At 42.6% G+C, this 14,569-nt stretch overlaps 1 protein-coding gene across 27 annotated transcripts in view; it reads left to right on the top strand.

Annotated features, from left to right (window-relative positions):
• Positions 1-14,569, top strand: part of C2cd5 (C2 calcium dependent domain containing 5) — a 101,059-nt gene that overhangs the window by 67,562 nt on the left and 18,928 nt on the right. For all 27 annotated transcript variants that reach the window (XM_060384455.1, XM_060384453.1, XM_060384448.1 and 24 more), the window contains 7 exons: positions 2,775-2,966; positions 5,290-5,476; positions 8,138-8,302; positions 10,078-10,218; positions 12,884-12,947; positions 13,337-13,398; positions 14,130-14,228. In XM_060384455.1, the coding sequence (XP_060240438.1) occupies positions 2,775-2,966; positions 5,290-5,476; positions 8,138-8,302; positions 10,078-10,218; positions 12,884-12,947; positions 13,337-13,398; positions 14,130-14,228 (910 nt within the window). The remainder of the gene's footprint in view (positions 1-2,774; positions 2,967-5,289; positions 5,477-8,137; positions 8,303-10,077; positions 10,219-12,883; positions 12,948-13,336; positions 13,399-14,129; positions 14,229-14,569) is intronic.

The following is a 14,569-nucleotide window of genomic DNA, read 5'->3' as shown; positions in this document are numbered from 1 at the left end:
ACCTTGGTTAATTTATTCTTTTGAGAATATTCGAGTGGATGTTGGCCATTCCTTATTCTAGAGCCTTCAAATTCAGGGTATGGTTGAGGGATTGGACTATACTGTTGAGTGACTTGCCTGGTACATAGTGTAGTACCTAGGCTGAGGGTGGACCAGAGCTTGTCATTGCTGGGCAGGCTACAGGCAGCTGCACCTGAGGGGCACTGCATTCTTGAGTAAGGCAGAAGAGCACTGGTGGGTGAACTTAGGAATCTGTTGAAGTTAGGCAAGTACTTTGCCATGGAGCTACATCCCTAACATTTTAGAAACTGAATTCAAAAAATTTCCCCAAAGCTGCCTGGGCATTTGTTTTTGTAAATTCCAGTATAACACTTTAAAACGTCTATTATTGTAAGTGTTATGTGGAGGAGGGTTGTGGTTACACATAGGTCAGAGCGTGTGGGCGGTAGTCAGCACAACTTGTGGGAGTCATCGCTTTCCTTTTACCATTTGGGTTCCAGGATCAAATGCAGGTGATGAGATTCGGTGGCAACCAGCTTTATCTACTGACTATTCTTGCCAGATCCTCCTCACCCCCCACGGAATGTCGGTGCTTACTAAAAATAATTTTGAGAATATAGGAGATTAGAAAGAAAAATGATTCCCTTAGTCTCAGTATTCAGAGCAAGTTCTTTCTATACTTTTTGTGTTTCTTATGATTTGTACTGCTCTGATCTTTTTGCCTCACAATGTTGCTTGCAGACACCGAGATCTGTGCAGAGTGCTTAGTTAAAGATGGCTCCAGTTAGTCTCTATCCTGAATTCAAATAAATGGGAAGCTCTCACAGGTCAGCTTAGCAGGCTGCCTTGTACCTCGGGCTGATTCAGGCTGAATAGACTTGCATTTGCCCCTGTCAGGAAGATATTACATTTGTAGGGTGGGTAGATTTAGTTGTAATTTTCTAAACTTTCAAAACAAAACAAAAACCTAGAAAACATTTCTAAGTAGTCATTTCAGTTTTGTAGGTTAGGCTGCCTCAGGTTAAATAACTGCTGTGGAGTCACCCTGCTGACCATCCCTGCTGACTAACAGCTTGCAGTGACCGGGTAGTTGTGGTGCTCACTCTTGGCCTATTTGTAATATGGATGTCAGATGAAGCAGTTCTTTTGGCCTCAGGAATGTTAAGATGCTAGAAATAAGGAATCTTAGTGTATACATTTTTCTGACTTTCTTTTTTTTTTTAAAGTACTTTTTTGTTAAAAATTTCCCCCAATTGCTTAGTTTTGGCACTTTCATACATGTATTTAATTTAGTATATGTTGGCCATTTTTGCCCTTTATTACCATCTATCTTTACCCTATTCTTAATGAAGCATTTCTCCCTAGCAGGTCCCCCTTCTGCTTTCATGTGTCTTTTGGGGACCCACTGCATTTAATTAGTGTTGCTTCTGTGAACGTGGGGTAGAAGTTGCTTACTAAAGTGCAGACAACACACCAATGGCCACCCCACTGCAGAAACTAATTAATTCTCCCTCCCTCAGCAGCCATTAATTCTCAGTGTAGCAGTAGCCTCCCGAGGAGGAGTAGAGCTCCATGAGCTCCTCCCTCAGGCACAGGGGATGTCAGTAGACCTTAGCTTGTAGATCTTGTGTTGGGAACCACAGCGGCTGTATGTTCATGGGTGTGTGATCATGTCATTTACAGAAGACAGTGTTTCACAGCACTTGCCATCCCCCTATGTTCTTAACATTCTTTCTACCCCTTGTTCTGCAATGTTCCTTGACCATAATGGGGGTGATACAGTTGTTTCACTTTAGGGCTCAGCACTCATTGTTGAATCACTTACTCTCAGCACTTTGACCACACATGAGTCTCTGCATTAACCATCACCCACTGCAGGTAGAAACTTCTCTCACCAGGGCTAACAGTACCATTAGTCTATGGATATGTGTCAGTGTGTGGAAGGCAGTTTGACACCATGTCTGTTTAGCAAACAATAGTAGTTTCCTCAATAGGGCCAATGACCTCCCTAGCCGGGAACTCCTGCCTGGGTTTTACAGTACTAGGTCTAAGTTCTTCCTGTGGAATCTGCCTTCAGTCCAACCTGAAAACAGTTGATTATGTACAGTAGTAACCCCGTCGTACCAGTGGACACGTCTTGGCTGACAGTTCGCTGCTGCAGCTCACAGGGTCTATTGCTGGGTACCACTTTCCTCCAGAAGCTGCATGTCACTTAACACTGTGTAAGCTGGTTTGCAGGAGGGAAGGTTAATTCAGAGCTTGGTATCTGCGTCCTGCAACCAAAACATTTGGTGTCTTACTTTACCATTCAGTTCTCACAGGTAACCAAAAGCTATTTTGTTTTATTTGTTTGTTTGAGTTTTTCTGTTTGTATTTACTAACCATTAGGAAAACGTTATCTTTGCTGTCTATCCATTTGTTTTTTATATTATCCTCCTTGCCCCCAATTTTTGTGTCAGAAGTCCTCTTTGTCATGCTGTGGCAAATGAGGGAACAGAATTAGTATAATTTGACTCCTTTTTTCCTTAGAGTAGTGGCAATAGTCCGATTTCATGGTGGCTAGCGGTTTATCACTCACGAAGGCATTCTTAGCGCTCTGGCGTAGGTTGGAGGAGCTTCCACACAGATACTCTATATGGAATATATATTGTTTAAGTGCCATAAAAATTTTCCCGTTGTCCTATGACTCCTGTTTGCTATTTTTCTGTTTTTGAGGGTGACTAGGTAGTGGACCCTGAGTAGAATACCTTACTTTTAAAAATATCTTTCTATAGGATGGAGGAAAATCTGCCTGTCGGCTGCGGGTTCTGCCACACACCGTACGATGAGCTGAGCATGCCCTTCCCAGCTCACCTCACACACTGCTGCAACTGCAGGAGACAGAGAGTGCCTGACGCTCTCTTTACAACCATAGACTTGCCCACAGACGCGCTGGTTGTTGGAAAAGGTTGTCTTATTCAGGCAAGGTATGTTTGTATGAGGTACAAAGCCATAAATTTGTTGGATAATAGCTATTGTTTCTTTTCTTTAAAAAAATGTATTTATTTATTATGTATACAGTATTCTGCCTGTATGGATGCCTGTAGGCCAGTAGAAGGCACCAGATCTCACTATAGATGGTTGTGAGCCACCATGTGTGTGCATTGAGCTCAGGACTTCTGGAAGAGCAGCTAGTGCTCTTAACCTCTGACCATCTCTTCAGCCCCTCTCTATTTTTTCTTACATGTTTTATCCTGAACTAACAGGGCAGCTCCACTTGAACCTTGTATTTATCCCCTGTACAGCTGCAGAAAAAACACTGTGTATAACACTCAAGAACTTCAGTTCTGTTGTACATATGTTTATTATATGTATCAGTTAATTTGTGTACTGGCTTGGAGTATGGCTAAATATCAACTGCTTTAGAGACCTCTAATGTATTCTGGAACTGCATGCTTTTTAGCGGTTTTGTTTGTTTGTTTTCTTTTGAAGAACAGTGTTCCATGATGTTTATGTTTATTTTGCACAAAACTCAGCTGTTCATCATTGGAATCAGGCATCCTGGAGTGTGACACATGCAGCAGACAGCCCTAAGTGTCTAGGTCACCAACACCTGCCAGGTTTCCTTGTCCCTTGGATGTTTCTGTCTTCACCTCGAAACTTGAGCAGTAGTCACACACCCAGTCCTTTTTTCCTTGAGATTACTTTGATTTCAGTGTCATACTGAGTTTTTTTTTTTAATTTTTTACTTTAATTTTGCATGTATTGATGTTTTGCGTACATGTATGTCTGTATGAGAGTGTCAGATCTGCTGGAACTGGAGTTACAGGCTGCCATGTGCTAGGAATTGAACCCAGGTCCTCTGGAAGAGCAACCAGTGCTTTTAACCACTGAGCCATCTCTCCAGCCCCCTGAGTCTTTAAAGATCTATCTATCTATCTAGTGAGTAATATGTGTGTATGTTCTTGCAAGCCAGAAGGGGGCATCAGATCACATTATAGATGATTGTGAGCCACCATGTGGTTGCTGGGAATTGAACTCAGGACCTCTGGAAGACTTCTTAACCCCTGAGCCATCTCTTTAGCCCCCTACCCCGTGCCTTTATTAACATAGTAAATGCTCTTCAGTCTGTTGACTAATCCTCATGGGAGCCATGGGTTTGGACCCTCTGTCAACTCATAGGTGTATGTGCTGTGCTTCTGCCTGTGAGTCCCGTATTTATAAATCTAGTGTAAAACATGCTTCTGAACTTCAGAGCTGTACACCTCTTTGCTTCTTATATGATGAGCCATAGACACCATACATTGCCCCATTCCTCTTCATGTCCAGTCGGGGAATCGTTGATATTTTCCTCTTTTACACATCAGATTAATTCCACAGTTATGTTGAGTTTTGTTCTGAACTAGAATAGCTCTATTCTATTTAGTGTCTTTTGTCTTTTGCTTCCATTTGGGATTAACTCCCCCTCCCTCAGAGACTGTATCCTGTAGTATTATTTGATGATCTGTTGGTGATGAATATTTACTGATTGGTCTGGAAATGTATTTATATTTATGTAGGAAACAGCTGCAGGTGTTTTTGTGAGCACAGTAAAGACAGCCTTTACCACTGCCTCCTGGCTGTCATTACTGCTCTACGGGTGGTGAGTTGAGCTATCTGTGCTCCCTTTGAGGGCTTTCTGTTGCATAATAGGTGCTCAAATAACCTGTGTGCTTAAGCTAACATTTCTGTCTGCTAGTCATTCATCCTGTATCACATGCAGTTATAGAACCCAAGATTTAAAAAAATTTGTGTGTGTGTGTTGCCTACATGTATGTAAGTGTGCACACCATGTGCATACCTGGTGTCTGCAGAGGCCAGAAGAAGGTGTCAGACCCCTGAACTGGAGTTAGATAGAGATGGTTGTGAGCTGCCATGTGGGTGCTTGGACTTGAGCCCTGGTTCTCTGGAAGAACAGTCAGTACTGAGCCACCTCTAGTCTTGGAACCTAAGATTTTTAATTGTGTAGTGATTCTGATCAATTAATTCTTTTCTAGAGAGTCTGAGGTTTTAAATTTCTGCTTAACTGAGCTACAACTTGGAGTAAAGACAGACCTTGTAACAGAAATGGCAAAGCAATAATTATAGTGTAACAAATCTGTTTGAGACTAGTGTGTTTCCAAAAGTAAGGAGCCTTTTCTGGAGCTCAGACCCAGGACCTCAAGCATCCTAAAAAGAACTTTTCCATTAAACCAGGTCATTCCACTGAACTTGGACATTTCTTAGGAAGGTACCAAGAACACTGTACTGACAGAATTTTTCTTTTTGTAGGTTATGTCGCCTGAAAAAGAAGGCACAGGCAGAAGCCAATGCCACAGCTATCAGTAATCTCCTGCCATTCATGGAGTATGAAGTACACACTCAACTGATGAACAAGCTCAAACTCAAAGGAATGAACGCTTTGTTTGGACTAAGAATTCAGATTACAGTGGGCGAAAACATGCTGATGGGCTTAGCGGTGAGCTGAGAAGCCGTTACATGTCTTTCGTCAACTTTGTAGCTGGGGTCTGTTGTGTGGGCTTCAAAGTGTTATGTAAGAGATGGCATAGCCAGCTGTGATAGTGCATCCTTATCATCCTGCACTTAGGAGATCAAGGCCTGCCTGGGTTATGCAGCAAGACCCTGTCTCAAAAGAATAAGAAAAGTAGAAGACTTAGCTACAGAAATGGACATCAAACCTTTAATGGTTGGAGATGTTTTAGGATATAAGTCTGGTGATTAACTTTTACAGAGCTTTAAGGAACTAGTCTAAATGTTATTATTCCTAGTTTACTCAGTTGGAACCACTGAATTGAACTCTTATTATTATTCATATATTGGGTGGTTGGCAGTTAAAGGATTTTCATCTTTGTGTTGGCAGCTTTCAAATTGTATTTTGTTGGTCAATCTTTTCATGACATGTAGAAGTATTTAATTTATAAAATCTATGGACGTTTTAGTTTTTATATAAATTTATAATTAAAATACAAAATTATTTCCAGTTTTATTTTGTTTGTTATTAGACCAAGTATGTACATTTATTTATTATTTTTAGATTTTGAGACAGGGTTCTTGCTAATAAACACAAGCTGGCCTAGAAGTCATGATCTTTCTGCTTTAGCCTTCTGAGTACTGGATTTGTAGGTATACACCACTATTCTCAGCTGATTTTTCCCCTCATTTGTTTGCTTTATTCACTTTACATCCTTGTAGCCCCTTCTCTCCCCTTCTACTAGTCCCACTCTGTCTTCTTCCCTCCCCCTTTTCCTCAAAAAGGGGAACTCTCATCAAGTCGTATCAGAACTGAGCACGTCCTCCTCCCCTGTGGCCTGGCAAGGCAGTCCTGCCAGGGGAAAATGATTTAAAAACTAGCAAGTGAGCCCATGTCTGATGCAGTCACCACTTTTACTAGAGGACCTACACGAAGCCTAAGATGCCCATCTACATCTTTGTAGGGGGCCAGCTTTGGTTTCTGTATGTAGGCGATAACTGTATGATTGTGGTAAATCTGTTAGTCCATGGCATTGCTGTAACCTACGGCCTGCACCATGTAATGCTTTCGTGCTCTCTAGTGACGCCACTTGCAGCTGCCTGCCATTGTCTGCTACAGCACTGCGTGCGCTGGAGTCTCATGGTCTGAAGGCTAGTCTGTGCAGTAGCTGACAAGGGGTCCCTGCTAGGTGGCACTCAGGGACACAGGACGGTGCTGCCAAAGGCCACCATCCCAAAGTGACGGGGTCTTATGCGCTGTTCCTGATTTCAGGCTCAGGCCTGTCTGCTTCTGCAGTTCAAGACTGTTGTGTGTCATCAGTCAGTGAATGTAGCAAAGTGTTGAGCTGATGTTGGCAGGTTGACATGAGGAGCTAAGTCATGGCTGTGCTTGTAAAGTTCTGGAAGGGCTGCCAATGTTTAGTTTCAGCTGATGTGCAGACATCATTATAGAATTTCAAAAAGTTGGCAGTTGACAGATTGCACATCAAATATCCAAGCATCCAAACTTGAAAACACTGCCTCTCACTATTTCCCATACTTACACTGTAATGCTTTTTTTTTTTCTCTTGTTATTGTTTCACATTTGTTTGTGGGTGTGCATGCACCATGGTACATATACTGTGATGCCCATGTTGGGACCAATGGACAACCTGTGGGAGTCTCTTCTCTCCTTCCACCATGTGGATTACATGGATGGAACTCAGGTCATCAAGCTTTGCAGAGGTTGTCTTTACTTGTCTTTACATCTTGTCAGTCCTGCTTTTTGCTCTTTTTGAGATGGGGTTTCATGTAGCCCAGGCTGGTCTTGAACTTGTTATGTTATTGAGGCTGGTCTTGAATTCCTGATCCTTTTGGCTCTACCTTTTAAGAGCTGGGATTGCAGGCATGTGCTGCCACACCCACCTTTATGCTTTCCTTTCTTTACATTTTGCTCTGCTCGCGGTAGCTTAAACACACATGCATTCCACACAGATTGATTTTGCTTTATCATTCCCATAACTTCCCAATACTGCTAACATGTAGGGACTGCAGTAGAATGGGAAGTTTTACTGGTGTCAAGTACATTGTTTCTGTTGGTGGCTTTGGAATAAGGTGGGGGAGTGAGACGTACAGATGAGACGGTTCATGGTTCTTACTGTGTCTGTCTGTCCTCGATCACAGCCATTCTATGTTGTTGCTTTCTGCAGGCAGACTGCACTAAAGGGCAATAAAACTGCTTTGGTAACTTTTCTTTTAGCTAAGGTAAATTTGATTTCTGGTAATTTTTATGTATTTATTTTAGATTTTGAGCTGTGGTCTCATAGTGTAACCCAGACTGTCCTGGACCTCACAGTGAAGTTCAGGCTTACCCAGCTGTCATATTTTCCTGCCCAAATTGCCTTTTTTTTTTTTTTTTTTCCTTTTATAAGTATGAGGTAAAGTGTGAAAGATAAGTTGTTATGTAGTTAGATACCTCCTTTCAGAGCTCTCTCCCATTTAGTTAGGGATCTCCCCAAAATAGGCTGACCTTGTTAGCATTGTTTTTGTATGTGCTTGTAGACTTGGCCTGGCCATGGGTCCTTTGTCCACAGTGAAATGCACATTCCTAGATAGGGAACTTACACCATCATCGCTTGATACTCTGATTATATTCCTGTTACTTTCACAGTCGGCCACAGGGGTCTACTTAGCAGCCTTGCCAACGCCTGGTGGGATCCAGATTGCTGGGAAGACCCCTAATGATGGCTCTTATGAGCAGCACATCTCCCACATGCAGAAGAAAATCAATGACACGATTGCCAAGAACAAGGAGCTGTATGAAATCAACCCCCCGGTGAGTGAAGCCCACAGAGTGGATTCACCAGCTACTGGTCAGGTGGAGTGTATTTGCAGGGTATCTTATTTTCACCTCCCTACTGCCTTTGCTTAACTGTCTTCTTTTGGATGAGGCCTCCTCTCCCATCCAGTATACAGGGAACAGCTCTCCTTTTGGGTATCACTTCTTATCACCTCCTTGTTTGTGTCCTGAGACAGGCATGTACATGTGTCACTGTGTATGTGCAATTGTGTGCATGTTCACAAACCCATAGATTCTAAACTTTGTTTTTCTCTTGCACATGCTCCATGATAGCCTTGTATCTTGTCCTAGAAAGGTCTCTTTGTAGCGAGAGCCTTTCAGCACAAACTTGTCAGATATGTGTTGTTTAAAATGCTCTTTTTTTTTTAAGCTGGAGTATTGACTTATATTTGTAATCCCAGCAGTTGTGTGGCTGAGGCAGACCGATTGCTGTGTGCTTGAGGCTACAGAGTGAGACCCTTCATGAGAAAGAAAGGAAACAGATCCTCTTTAGTAAAAAGATGACTTTTGATGAAAGTGCAGTAGTGGAGAATGTTTCATTGATTGCTCCTTTCACACTGCTCACTAGCCATAGTCAAGCTTACTAAGCTGGCCGCTGTAGCACACACTGCTTCTATACTACAGATACCTTCAGCTATAGTCTGAATTAAAAGAAACATACTGTAGTTACAACCAAACTATTTGTTTTATGAGTTGAAAATGTAATCTTTTGAATGTCGTGAGATAAGTAAAATTTTTATTAAAATTCTGTTATTATCAAGTATCACTAGCTTTGTGTTTCTGTTAGACAACTTGAACCTTTTTTTAAAAAGCAATGAAAAGCTGAGGTGTTTCTATATTAATATCTGAAAAATAGCCAAGCCTAGCATGCATTCCCACCTTTTCCAGAATTCTGCAAGGCTTGGGGGAAAAAAAATAAAAAACCTTTGCTAGCAGGGTCTGAAGCCATTCAGCAGTGTGTTGTTGCTAAGGAAACACCTCCTCCCCTATCCCCTCAACCCCCTTCCCCTCCCTGCCCGGGCTATCTGAGCTTTCTTAGGCCCTATGCTTGGATTTCTGTCTAAGTTTGGATTATGTGCCTATTGTGATGGGTGCCATTTGTAAAATTATGTTATAATTTGGGGGAGGGGCTTTTCTAATCACCCATTCTAGCCCACAAATACAGATTTAGTCAACCAGCTTTAAGGCACTGGAGCTGGGCCAGTATAATCTATTCTAATTCCTTATGCTAGTCTGGCTACTTCCCAGCTACATGCCTGGATTACTTGCCAAATCTGTCCCAACTGGGCTGCTTCTGCTTCATCGGGTCAGTCCTCATGGCCATGTCCTTTCTCTACCTCTTCTCCTTTTTCTCTTCTCTCTTGTGATCCCCACCTGAGTCCCCAAGATTAGGAGTAGAAGTCCCTCCTCCCTGTCTTCTCTGGTCTAGCTTCTTTATTAACAAATCAGAGATTTGGGGGAGCATGCTTTACATCACATTGATCAGTGATGATGACAGCGTTCACGTTCTGACTGCAACCAGATTTCAGGGCACAGAAATCAGCATCTGAGTACACAGTACACCAGACCAGCCTCTAACACTTTTGAAGAGAAAACATCTGTGTCTTCTACTACCTGAGAGGTTAAACTTAAATATAGAGTTCATTGAATGTATCTTGTGGATTTTTTTTTCTTTCCAGGAAGCTGCCTATTATTGTATAACTTTAAAAGCAAACTGAAGAATTCAGTCTTCGTAATTATGTTTCTTTCAGGAGGTATCTGAAGAGATGATAGGATCACCCATTCCAGAGCCTAGACAGCGCTCAAGACTTTTAAGATCACAATCAGAAAGTTCTGACGAAGTTACAGAGTTAGACCTTTCACACGGGAAAAAAGATGCTTTTGTTTTAGAGGTAAAATTGCATTGTAATAATGTCCTAAAAGGCCAAGAAGATAATTGGTTTCTAAACTGATGTGACAACTTGTACTGGGTTATAAGTCTCAGGGGAATTGTAGAAATCACATAGACTTGAAGACAGCAGCACTTGGTAACTGGTACAGGAATGTAAATAGCTCTGAAGCCACCAGGGTTAAAATGATAGTAAAATGCAAGTTGAGCAACCATCATCAGAACCCTGAAATCTGAATTACCCAGAGAGTCCAAATCTTGAGGCTAGGGCTGTAGCTCATTTGGTAAAGTGCTTCCTAACATTCATGAAGCCTGTATACAATTCCCAGCACCATGAAAACTGGACATGTTGCTTACCCCTATGACCGTGGCGCTCCAGAGGAAGTACTCTTTGACTGTATAGTGAGTACCAGCTTGAACAAGAGACTCCCCAAAGAAAAAGATTAAAAAGCTCACTTTAAAAGTTCTGGATCTTGGAGCATTTTAGTCTCTGGAGCTAAGAAGAAGTCATGGTCAGCTCCTGGCACCTGTGTAGACGGCAGAGTTTGGAGCACTGGAATCTGAAGGTTGCAGCCCCAGCATTGTGGGGAAAGGAATGGAATAGTTAAACATTTGGAGTTATTTTTTATAAATTTGAGTGAGTTAAATCAGAAAATGTATTGCTTTAACACAGTGTGGTTATCCTTACTCTTTATGATTGTATTTGCTGAGTATTGCTGTGTGCACTTTGCAGTGATCTCCCTCAGTGCAGAGTACAGTGTGTTCTTGTTGCATGCAGGAGGCTCTGTTGACAGCCTCGAGCACTTACGCCCCTTTCCCGGAGAGTGGCCCTGGCACAGTGCTCAGCAATTCACTGTTCTCAGCCCTTTCCTGAGAGTAGCTCAGCAGAGACAGAGCTCTTGTTACTACTGAGAAGAAACGAGTGATACATGCATGTTATGAGGAAAACATGGCTGGGCAGAATCTGGGGCTTTGACTCAGTGACTCTGGCAGCTGGTAGAAGAATTGTGTTGCGATGAGAGTCTGAAACAGGACTCTGAAACATGGGGTCCAGCCATGAGAAACAAGTAACTGAGTGAAATCAGAGGCATTTTTTTCTTTTAACATTTATTTGTTTGTTTTTATGCATGTTTGTATGTGTGTGGACCTTCATGAGTTTATACAGGTTGTCCCTGAGGACAGAGAGATCCCGATGTCCAGTACTGGAATTGCAGGCATTTGTTGTGAGCCACACAGCATGGGTGCTGGGAACCAAAGCTGGATTCTCTGCAAGAGCAGTATGTGCTCGTGACTGATGGGCCATCCATCTGCTCCTGAGATGAGTTTTCATTTTCAGAAATCCAAACTGTAGTTTGCTTTCCACTGCTCTGCAGTGTGATATGGGGAAAGGGAGAGCGGTGGAGAAGCAGTGTGCTTCAAGGAGATAACTGGCTCTGGGCTGTGAAGTTACCACTGCCGGCGGTAACATCAGTGCTTCCCGGAGCTTGAAGAAGTGGGGTTGTTAGGACTCTGTTTGAGATCTAGGAAAAGAGAATTTCAAGGTAGGTCCCTAAAAGTGCCTTAACAGGCTCTCCAGCTGGCTCAGCCTCACTGAATGCTGATCCAGAGTATACCTGATATTCCAGGTGCTAGGATCCTGGTTGGGCAGAGGCACACAAGAAAAGGTGCTTCCAAGTGTGGGCAGAACATGAGGGCAGGTGGCATTCAGTAAGAGAGGGGACAGAGATAGGGAACGCTTGCCCCCTGCTTGTGTGGTGTTTGGGGAATTGTGCTGTGAGGTGTGACCGTGACTGGGCAGCCAAGCTGAAGTGCAGGTGAACATGGCTGTGGGGTATTGTGATGTAGGAACACTGGTTTTATTTAGGCTTGCTTATATTATGTAGAAAGTATTTTTATAAGCATTTGAAAACTCTTCATAAAAATAACCTCAGTATACTGTAGTGTATAAAAGGTTTCACTTGGAAGTATTTGAAGTTATTACTGTGGGAAAATTTGCTGATGCTAGAATTTTTGTCTTATGTTACATTTTTATTTACTGGTCATGTGCATGTGTCTCTGTGTGTATGAGCATATGTGTACAGGTGTTTGCAGAGGCAAGAAGGGGTGTCTTAGTTTCTTTTCTATAACTGTGAAGAAATACCATGACCAAGGCAACTAGTAGAAGAAAAGAGTTTACTGAGGCTTATAAATTCAGAAGGCAAGAGCCCATGACCATCATGATAGGGAGCATTGCAGCAGGTCGATGTGAGCAGTAGCTGAGAGCTACATTCTCATTTGCAAGTAGGAGACAGAGAGAAGGAGCTAACTGCAAATATCATGGGCTTTTGAAACTTCAAAGCCTACATGACTCACCTCCTCCAACAAGGCTGTACTCCCTAATCCTTCCCAAACAGTGCCACCTATTCAGGTGCATGAGCCTATGGGGCCATTCTCATTCAAACAACTGCAGAGGGCAGTGGGTCCACTGAGGCTGGACTTTGAGGCTGGTGATTGAGTTCTGGGAGTCAAACTCCAGTTGTCAGGAGAGCAGCAAGCATTCTTAGCCCTGAGACATCTCATCAGCCCCATGTTAAAGGCATTAGCAGGAGAAGTAGCTCTGTAGTTTTTAAGGAATCGGGACAACTTCCATGTTTAGTGGTTCTATAGTAGTTTTATCTTTGTGTATCTAGATCGACGACACTGATGCCATGGAAGATGTGCATTCCCTCCTTACTGATGTTCCCCCTCCTTCAGGTATGCAGCAAGCCAGCCATGAGATAGAGCCGCTGTTCTCCCTACCGTCGGTGGGAGGCCCAGCTTTCTTTTTTTAGTTATTCATTCATTTATTGTTTTTTTGAAATGGAATGTCATGTAATTCAGGCTGGTATTGAAGGCAGTATGTAGACAAAAGTAATGAAAGTTGTTTTTTGTTTGTTTGAGACAGGGTTTCTCTGTTTACCCCTGGCTGTCCTGATACTCAGAGATTCACCTGCCTCTGCCTCCCCAGTGCTGGGATTAAAGATGTGTGCCACCACTGCCAGGTGTAATGAGAGTTTCATTTATAAGTCTGTAGTTGAGAAACAGCATTTCTAAAGAGCAAAATCAGTAAAATATCACATTTTAATTATAATTTGTTTTGGCAGGTTTTTATAGTTGTAATACAGAAATTATGCCTGGCATAAATAATTGGACATCAGAAATACAGGTAAACCTTTTATCAGATTGAAGCAAATATATTGTGAATAATTTTCACTTAAATACCTGTTCTCCTTGACCCCCTAGTAGCACTTACAAACACTATCCTTTTAGATTTTATTAGATAATCATATTTGCCAGTTTTATCAATGATTAGATATAGGCTTGGATTTTTCACCAAACCTATGTTATTTAGAGTTCTTAAGTGCTTCTACCTCTCTTCCACCCACTGACCAAAGGTAAGGGAGAAAGGTTATTAGGTGAAGGGGGTTGTAGACCGTTTTAGAAGTGGTTCCTTGGGGGTGAGTCCACTCTTCATTGTCCGGACACCAGCAGTGCAGTCCAAATGCCAGCACCAAGCAGCAACACAAATCGGTACACTTCAGAAGATCTGGACGAGTCAACAAAAGCCACAAGACTCGGGTGGATTGCCCCACGAAGTTCACCTCAGAGCGCTAAGATCAGTGCAGTGATGTCGATCCAAAGAGCAATGTCTCACTGTCCACGGGCTTCTATATATGTCCTCTCCTCAGTCCACCATGGATGTTCTCAGCTGACCAAAGTCACTTCCTTTACACGAGACAGCTCACAGCAAAATATCATGTGCCCTCTCACAAGCCAGCTTCTAGCAAAACAATGCATGACTCAACTGAGTCTTCAAAGAAACTAGAAACTTCCGCTTCAATTAGACTTTTAGGAAAAACTAACCAGACGTCCCATTATTCTCTCTCGCACACCTAGATGTTCACATCAGTGAGAGTGGTGAGGCTGAGTAGCCTCAACTTGACGAACCAAGCGCTGAATAAGAACTTCAACGGTCTGTGTGAGAACTTGCTCAAGGTAGGAGCATGCCACTCATACCCTGGGTTAACTGGACTAATCTCCTTTGTCCATAGCATCTCACGGTGCTGGAGTGCACTGTTTCTGTGAGCCTGTGAGTCTGGGCCACACTGAGGTACTAGCTTGTCCTTGCTCTCCTAAGAGACTATGAAAGAAGCTGTTTAACTTAGTAGCTTAACTTTCACAAAAATCTAGTACATCTGTAGAATGTTTTTAAGAGCCTGAGTTGTTGACAGACTTTAAACCTTTATTGGTGCTTGTTCTTTGTATGGAGTGGTGGGTTTCATAAAATTGTGTTAGCTCATTGCAGAGGTGTGCTGTGACTGGGCTCCTGTCGGTCC

The sequence above is a fragment of the Meriones unguiculatus genome, chromosome 5 (genome assembly GCF_030254825.1).
Source record: "Meriones unguiculatus strain TT.TT164.6M chromosome 5, Bangor_MerUng_6.1, whole genome shotgun sequence".
Taxonomy (NCBI): Eukaryota; Metazoa; Chordata; class Mammalia; order Rodentia; family Muridae; genus Meriones; species Meriones unguiculatus.
This window is presented reverse-complemented; position numbering and strand designations above follow the sequence as displayed.